This window comes from Gossypium hirsutum, chromosome A07 (assembly GCF_007990345.1).
Source record: "Gossypium hirsutum isolate 1008001.06 chromosome A07, Gossypium_hirsutum_v2.1, whole genome shotgun sequence".
Lineage (NCBI taxonomy): Eukaryota > Viridiplantae > Streptophyta > Magnoliopsida > Malvales > Malvaceae > Gossypium > Gossypium hirsutum.
The window spans coordinates 12,337,213-12,345,458 of NC_053430.1; the positions used below are offsets into that span (position 1 = coordinate 12,337,213).

General features: G+C 33.4%; 2 protein-coding genes and 1 pseudogene across 2 annotated transcripts; all 3 read right to left on the reverse strand.

The window, feature by feature from the left end:
- Nucleotides 1-468: 468 nt before the first annotated feature.
- On the reverse strand, nucleotides 469-1,918 carry LOC107955915 (receptor-like protein kinase FERONIA). The gene is made up of 2 exons (XM_016891696.2): nucleotides 1,913-1,918; nucleotides 469-1,832 (listed from the first exon to the last, which is right to left on the reverse strand). Exons 1-2 carry the CDS (start codon nucleotides 1,916-1,918, stop codon nucleotides 600-602), a joined length of 1,239 nt encoding a protein of 412 aa, XP_016747185.2. The 3' UTR covers nucleotides 469-599.
- Nucleotides 469-3,025, reverse strand: LOC121232121 (probable receptor-like protein kinase At5g39030). Its single transcript, XM_041117581.1, has 2 exons — nucleotides 2,448-3,025; nucleotides 469-2,354 (listed from the first exon to the last, which is right to left on the reverse strand). Exons 1-2 carry the CDS (start codon nucleotides 3,023-3,025, stop codon nucleotides 1,925-1,927), a joined length of 1,008 nt encoding a protein of 335 aa, XP_040973515.1. The 3' UTR covers nucleotides 469-1,924.
- Nucleotides 3,026-4,703: 1,678 nt separating this feature from the next.
- LOC107955914 (putative receptor-like protein kinase At5g39000) lies at nucleotides 4,704-5,733 on the reverse strand (annotated as a pseudogene).
- Nucleotides 5,734-8,246: the final 2,513 nt, after the last annotated feature.

Below are 8,246 nucleotides of genomic sequence, written 5' to 3' on the forward strand. Positions count from 1 at the left end.
AATTTAGTTTTGATTCTAGAAAATTTATTCCTCAACATTTACACTTTGTGTAATTTAGTTTTTTTTTTAAAGTTTTGTTTTGCTTTACTTTGTGACCCTTTCACCTAAAAAGTTAAAGAAAACAAATTTATCAACTAAATTTGATAAAAAAAATATACCAAAAATGGAAACACCAAAAAATTTAATATAATAATTTTTAAATTTTCTCATTCTTTTAAAATTAACCCTTAACATCACAAAAAAAAAATTTCAAAAAGAGACTAAAATATACAAGGTGTAAATGTTGAGGGTTAAATATTTCAATATCAAGACTAAATGAACACAATATTAAATGTTTAGATCAGTTAAAGTTGTTATCATGCCAATTTTAAAAGTTTGCAAGTAATCTTCCCGATAATAATTTAAAAACTAGTGACTAAAAAAAGAAAAAGTCAAATAGTTAAATGACTATTTTATAGCTTTTCATAATTGAATGAAAAAAAATATTTACTAATAGTTGAGTGAATACAAAGTAATTAACTTAATTGAAAATATGTTTATGTAAAGCAAACATGCTTTATAAACAAAAAAAAAAAAACATGTAACATAAATTGTTAAAACTAGATATCTTGATTCACTTGGGACTGAGCTCCATCACTAACTTGACAATTTTGTTCAACATCCTCAATTTCTTGCATTTGCAAAGCGAGCTCAAGTCTATTTGCTACATCATTCATGGAACGCGTTTCGCAACCATTTTCATGAATACAATTTTCTGCAACATTGGAAAATGTTCTTAAACAGCTGGGTGAAATTTTACCTTTCAGAAAAGGATCGATGCTTTCATTAATACTCTCATTCGCCACACATTTTCGACCCCAATCAGCTAAACTGATCTGTGAATATTCTACTTTTGAATCGACTGCCAGTCTAGTAAACAACACTTCGAATAGCACCACTCCGAAAGAATAGACATCCGACTTCTCAGTCAATCGTACACGCTTGTAATATTCAGGGTCCATGTAGCCGAAAGTACCTTTTACCACTGTTGTAAGTGGAAAATTTGTCATGCTAATTGGACTCATTTTAGACAAGCCGAAATTAGAGATTTTAGCTACATATTGCTCATCCAGCAAAATGTTGGTGCTCTTAACGTCCCGGTGAATGATTCGATGAATTGCTCCTGAATGTAGGTAATCTAATCCACGGGCTGCATCGATACAAATTTTCAGTCTCTGTTTCCATGACAGGGGATTCCTTTTCGTGTTGTAGAGATGGTCACGGAGAGTTCCATTTGCCATGTACTCGTAGATAAGAATCATCTCGTTGTTATCGTTGCAGTAACCGATTAGAGACACGAGATTCACATATCGAAGCTGAGAAAGCAGTTGGATTTCTATCCAAAACTCTCGTGCTCCTTGTTGGGACAAGGAGTTCAATCGCTTGATTGCCACTTCAGATTTGATTCTTGAGATGAAGCCCTTGTAGACGTTACCAAATCCGCCGCGCTCTATGACGAAAGCATCGTCAAAGTCGTTGGTTACTGCTTGGATTTCTGCTAATGTAAAACACTGGCATAGTTGGTCTGGCAATGGTGAAGCTTTTCTTCTTTCCTTCGACTTTCGAATTGAAAAAGAATGACGTTTTTTTCGCCAGAAAATCATGGAAAGTAGAAGGCAAAGCAATACAGTAGCTGTGCATCCCGGGGTAGCTCCAATGATAGTCTTCATAGGAAGCAGATTCTCTTTGCCCTTCTTCGGTTGCTTGTTGCCTGGTTTTCGTGATGCATGACTCGAACTCGGTTGTGGATTTGGCACAGCAAGACTACCGTCGGATTTGTTGAGTCTAAAAATCTGTAAACCATGTAGTATTGCATCAACAAACTGCGAACGAGCAGGGTCTAACGCTAGCCATAAAATTTGCTTATTTTGACCTTCATTTGGAATCAACACAACATAGTCTTTATACACCGGAATGCTATACCGCCACTCCAATATATCACATCGGCATCCTTTTGAGCCGTACGGTTGTTGATGAAAATGTCAAAGACTCGTTGACCTGCCTCTGTAAATTCTAATAGAGTCTCGCAGAAATGGAGCCTAAGGAGGTAGTTGAAGCCACCATCAATATCGAAGTTCCATGTCAGATTGTAATTCATATTGATATATGGATCCCTACCCATTGTTCTTGATTGGGTGTAGACAACAGCCGGAGCTGTATATGCCGGGGTGTCTTTGGAGTATTTGATTGTAACATTAGATCGAGTAGGAGTAATTCCCCGTGCACCTCCAAAGATATAAGGTGTATCGTCAAGCCACGTTCGAAACATTCCGGTATCATTGACGTTAGCCGCGGTTGCTTGGCCAACGTTTAGACTATAAACAGTTTCAAAAGCAGTAGCATCAGGGATGTCAAAGGGAATCTTACTATTTACGAAAGATATAGAGTTATCTTGGTGTTTTACATACAAGTTCTTCGGCATGGAAACAGCTTCAATACCGTTCACAAAGGCCAAAGAGTTGGGCGACGGCCAAAAAGTGACATTCAGCTTCTCAGTTTCGAAACATGGTACCATAAACTCCTTGATCAACGAGGCTCCCTGGTTATCCTCAGAAGAAAGTGTTAAATAAGCAATGAAATTTTGGAGGAGAAGGTGATCGTTGGCTGTAACATAGAAGAAAGAAGTGGATCCATCAAAGCCAGAGTATTGGAACGGGTAGAAATATAAACGAAGAAACTTAAGGCCAGGTGATACTGGAAAGCTATAAGTAAATGTCTCATGAAAAACTCTAGCAGTCATGTAAGGAGTTCGAGTAATAGACTGGTCTTGCCTAGAGGCTGTGGATGCAAATGAAGTGTTCTTGGAAAAGATGGAAAATTTGGATCCTTCATCGGTGATCCATTTCCGGCCTTCTTCCGATACAGAATCTGATGATGAAGATGCACCACAGTTGAGGAGAATATAATCAGTTGGTGTATAGGCTGCTGATTCGTCACCCATGGCTATAGTATGGAGAACCAACAGGCAGACAATAAAAGTGAGCATTGCATGGGACTCAATTGATTTCTTTTTGGATAACTAATTGAATGTTGTAGGAAAAACCTAATTTATAAGCAATTATAGAGGGCTGGAGAGGCCAAGAAAATTCATCAAATTCTAATAAACCGTGATACTTGCTTAAGTCTTCTAATAAAGACGGAAACTGCCTTCTTTGGTCATTGGCTCATTGCACCAATTTAAGCTTCAATCTTGTACTAGACCTATTCATGTCCCATACGTCTTATTTGGGTAACTAATGGAAAGAATAGTCTGCTATTGTAAGTCCATCAAGTAACAATAAAAAGGATGACTTTGAAAGAAAAAGATAGTAGTCTAGACTACGAGGAATTAAGAAAACAACCCAAAGCGAAACCAAAATGACTTAGTAAAATAAATAAATATTTGACATTGGTTTTCAAATAAAGGATTGGTTGCCAATAAGGCCTTTATTTAATGGTTGGTAGTGATTTGGTTTGCAATGGAGTCTGCTTTGTTGGGTTGGCATTTATTGGCTTCTACCTCTTTCAAAGTTTATTATTAATAATTTTCTTTATAGGAAAAAAATATTTAATGGGAATTTTGAAAATTTAAGGGGATATTATAAAAATAGTCACTTATGTATGCCTTTAGTTTTATTTTGGTCACCTAATTATTATTTTTTTTGATTTAGTCACTCAACTTTTCGAAATCAAATATTTTAGTTACTCTCCAATTAGTTGCTCCCATATTTGGTCTTTTTTTATTAGCCTAATAATAAATTTTAGCCCTCTAATTATTACAAAATTTATAATTTGTTCTACTTGTAAAAAAATAAATAAATTTAGTCTTCAATATTTATAACATTTGTCAATTTAGTTCTAATTCTTAAAGTTTAAAAAAATAAAAAAATAAAAAAATTTAAAAATCTAAAAAAAGTATAAATAAAAAAACTAAAGCATATGAGTTAAAAAAAGAGAAAAATATATCAAATGACTTAAAAAAAGAAATGAACACGAAATAGTTGATGATTATTAGAAAGAGATGAAGTCGGACATCTCTACTGAACATGAAATTTACAAAGTTATCTCCCTTGGTTCAATTTAGTTTGTATTTCCAATTCCTAGATTAGAGTGTTTGGGACTTTGATAATTTAATCGATGTACTTGGACTACCAAAATTTAAAAATTATTGATGACATGTCCGAAAAAAAAATAAGGCAAAAAAAATATTTTCAAAGTTTTTCTCTTATCGTCTCTAAAATTTTTTAAAATAATTTAAAATAACAATTTTTTTGTAATATTTAAAAAATTATTAATTATTAGAGGAATTTAATTAAATAAGATGATACTAATTTAAAATATGATATTTAGTTGGATTTAAGTCAACTCAATTTTTTAACTTTCATGAAAGTGACATTAGTTTAAAATGAGCATAAAATGAATGATGTTAAATGCTATTTATATTCAATGGGTTTTGAAGGTATGTCAAGGAATATTAAAAATAATTTTTTTTAAAAATATTTTAAAAAATAGAATTAGAATTAAATAAGTAGTACATTAGAAAAAAAAATAGCATAGAAATCACATTAAAAAATATCAAAGGTATAAACTATTAAGAAAAAAAATAGTATAGTCTATAAATTTTAATATTATCTTGTTTATATTGAAAATTGTCTTCATTATTAGTGTGCTCTGCTGCTACCAACTGGGGCAATATAAAATTAATTTCAGTTCAAAAATTTCAAGTCCAATAGAATGATTCCATTTAGCTACGAACCACTTAAATTAACATGAATTATATTAATGGAATGAATCCATATATTTTTAGTACATTTTGATTGAGTTGGGATTAAGCTCCATCACTAGCTTGACGTATTTCTTCAGCATCCTCAAATTCTTGCAGTTGTAGAGCAAATTCAAGTGTTTGGGCAACATCATTCATGGAGGGCCTTTCGCATCCATTTTCACGGATATGATTTTCTGCAATTTTGGAAAAAAATTTTAGACAGCTCGGTGAAATTTTACCTTTTAAAAAGGATCGATGCTTTCATCAATATTCTCATTCTCCACACATTTCTAAGCCTAATGGGCTAAATCGATCTGGGAATACTCTACTTTCGAATCTATTGCCGGTCTAGCGAACCAACACTTCGAACAGCACCACTCCGAAAGAGTAGACATCTGATTTCTCGGTTAATTTTAGGCGCCTGTAATATTCAGATCCATGTAGTCAAAAGTGCCCTTTACCACTGTTGTAAGTGGAACATTTGCCATGCTAATTGGACTCATTTTAGACAAGCCAAAATCAGAGACTTTAGCCACATATTCCTCATCCAGCAAAATGCCGGTGCTCTTAACGTCTTGATGAATGATTCCGAGAATTGCTCCTGAATGTAGGTAATCTAATCTACGGGCTGCGCCGATGCAAATTCTCAGTCTCTGCTTTCGGGACAGAGGAGTCCTTTCCGTGTTGCATAGATGATGACAGAGAGTTCCATTGGCCATGTAATCATAAACAAGAATCTTTTCATTGTTACCGTTGCAGTAGCTGATCTAAGACACAAGATTAACTTGTCGAAGCAGGGAAAGCAGTTTGATTTCTGTCCAAAACTCTCGTCCTCGTTGGGACATGGAGTTTAATCGCTTAATTGTCACTTCGGAATTTATCTCAGCGATGAAGCCCTTGTAGACATTACCAAATCCACCACGCCCTATAATGAAAGAATCACGAAGTTGTTAGTTGCTGAACGAGTGCAGCACAAATGAAGAAAGACATTGAAAACCTAAAAGCAAACTAAAAAGAACTGGGAAGATAATAGAGAAAACAAATCTTGTATTTCATTCAAAAGACTTGATCTTAGCAATAGAGATGAGGCATACTTATACAAACTAACTGATTTTTGAATCAAATACAACAACAGACTACCTAACTGAACTAACTGATCTTTAACAGAAAACTAACAACTTACTGGAACCTTGGTTATTGATTACAATCACTAACATTCACCTAGCTAGTTTAACCTCTGCTAACTCTTGTAACATTCACCTAGCTTGTTTAACCTCTGCTAACTCTTGTACCCTTGCTGAAGACACAACACCACACCTTTGCTTCTGAAACGAGTAAATGATGGAGCTAACAAGGTTTTGTGAAAATATCAACAATCTGATCATTTGCTGGAACCTTTTCTCAAAAAAAAAAAAAAGTCTTAACTCAGTGTGGTTAAACTTAGAATGCAACAAAGGATTGATTGCAACAACCATTGTGCTAGAATTATCACTGTAATAATCCAAATCTGTCCGGCTCAAACAAAAACAAAATAAATAAAGTCCATTTACAAAAAACATATTGGCCCAAATTACAAGCCCAAACCTAGCCCAAAGCCTAAAACTTAAAAAAATTTTAGAAACCCTAAAAAAAACCTTAACTGCAGTCGTCACTGCTCCTCTGCTTCGCCACTTAGTGGGCATGCTTTTCGAAGTCCCCTCGCCCCGAGGTCTGCCTCCTTTGCCACCATTTCACTAAAATGGCAAAGGGTGTGCTTCTCCACCACCGTTGACTCTGCCCCTCGCCATGGAAACCGGTATAAAGGGAAAAAGAAAAAAAAAAGACAGAAGCAGAACGACAGAGGCAGAGAAAAAGATAAAATAGTATATTGCTTATTCAATGCGACTATAAAGCTGCAACCATCACATGTATTATTTTACGGAGAAATCAAATACAAAAAAGAAGAAAAAATTCAACATAAAAATAAAAAGAACAAGTTACAAAGGTGGTTTTTTTTTGTCTTTTATTTTGATTTTTATCCTTTTTTTTTCTTTTTGTAAAGAACATAAAAAAAAAAGAAACAAGATTTAGAGAAAACTTACCTCGCCGGAAAAAGGGAAATCGAAATGTTTCTACCCTTTTTGTCAAGGTTCGATTGAGTTTTTCAGGTAAAAAACCCCAAATCAACATCCCATGTGAAAAAATGAGTCAAAAGGGGGCGTTTTGGGTATTTTTTGGCCACCGAAGGCGGTGATCGCTGTCGCCGATGACCGATGGTCGTGGTGGCCCTTGAGGCTAGAGGGGGAGAGAGTTGAGAGGGGAAAAAGAATGTTTTTTTTTAAATAGAAAAGAGAAATGAATATTTTTTTAGTTATTATTATTTATATAAGGACACTAAACGACGTTGTTTTGTGGCGTAGCTTAAAATACCGAAAATTACATCGTTTTGAGGTGACCCGAATGCCCGACCCGAATTCCTTCAAGATCCTCGTGTTTTTTGAAGGGAGGGGATATTTGTTGTTTTAACCTTTTCGCTTTTTTTTTGCTTGTTTTAATTTCGTCCTGCATCCTTTTATTTTATTTTATTTTTGTGCAATTTAGTCCCCTGACCCACTGTGGACCTATTGAGGGAATAACACATATATGCGGGTGGGATAATTTCCCTCTGAGTCCCTGTACATTTTATCCCATTTTAATTTAATCCTTTATGTTCTATTTCTTTATGATTTAGACTTTTAATTTTGTTATATTTTCAATTTACCCATTTATTCCCCTTTTCTTTGTTTTTTCTTTTTTGCAATTCATGCTCTAAATTTTGTTTAAATTTTAATTTAGCCCTTTATTTATTTAATCTCACCCCTTTATTGTCTGTTACTTAATTTCTAGCACTTTTAATTCCCTTATTTATATTTTTACCCTTTAAACGTAATTTGCATTTTTATTCCTCAAGTTTCTTAATCATTTCATTTCATTTTAGTTTTTTTTTAATTTTTAAATGTTGATATTATTGTTAAATGATTATTATTGCTAAATAATATTTTATTTTATTTTTTTCATTATTAATATTACACAACCATGATCATAACGTTATCATACTTTTTATTAATTTTTTACTATTTTTGTCATTGCTAATGTTCCACTTATTATTATTTATTATCTTATTATCATATATTACTCGCGTAAGCTATTTTATTCTATTTTTGCCCCTATCATATTATGTAACACGTTTAAATATTCGTTCATTTTTGTACCACCACTCGAATAAATTAATCGCATATTGCTTTAAATGTTATGTTCCTTTTTTATATGATGTATATTTAGTAACTTGAATCAAGGCAATGTTCTTTATTTTGAAGATCCGAGAAATTGTGCCCTAACTTACCGGCTACAATTCTCTCTTTAAACCGAAATAATTGGATATCCTTTCCCCTTTTATTTAAAAAAATTATTTAAAATATATAAGATTTAGACAATAATTAAACGG

Coding starts and splice junctions, on each gene's coding strand:
- LOC121232121 (XM_041117581.1), bottom strand. CDS start 3,025: ATGCTCACTTTTATTGTCTGCCTGTTGGTTCTCCATACTATAGCCATG. Junction 2,355..2,447: donor GTTTCCATGCCGAAGAACTT/GTATGTAAAACA, acceptor AACTGTTTATAG/TCTAAACGTTGGCCAAGCAA.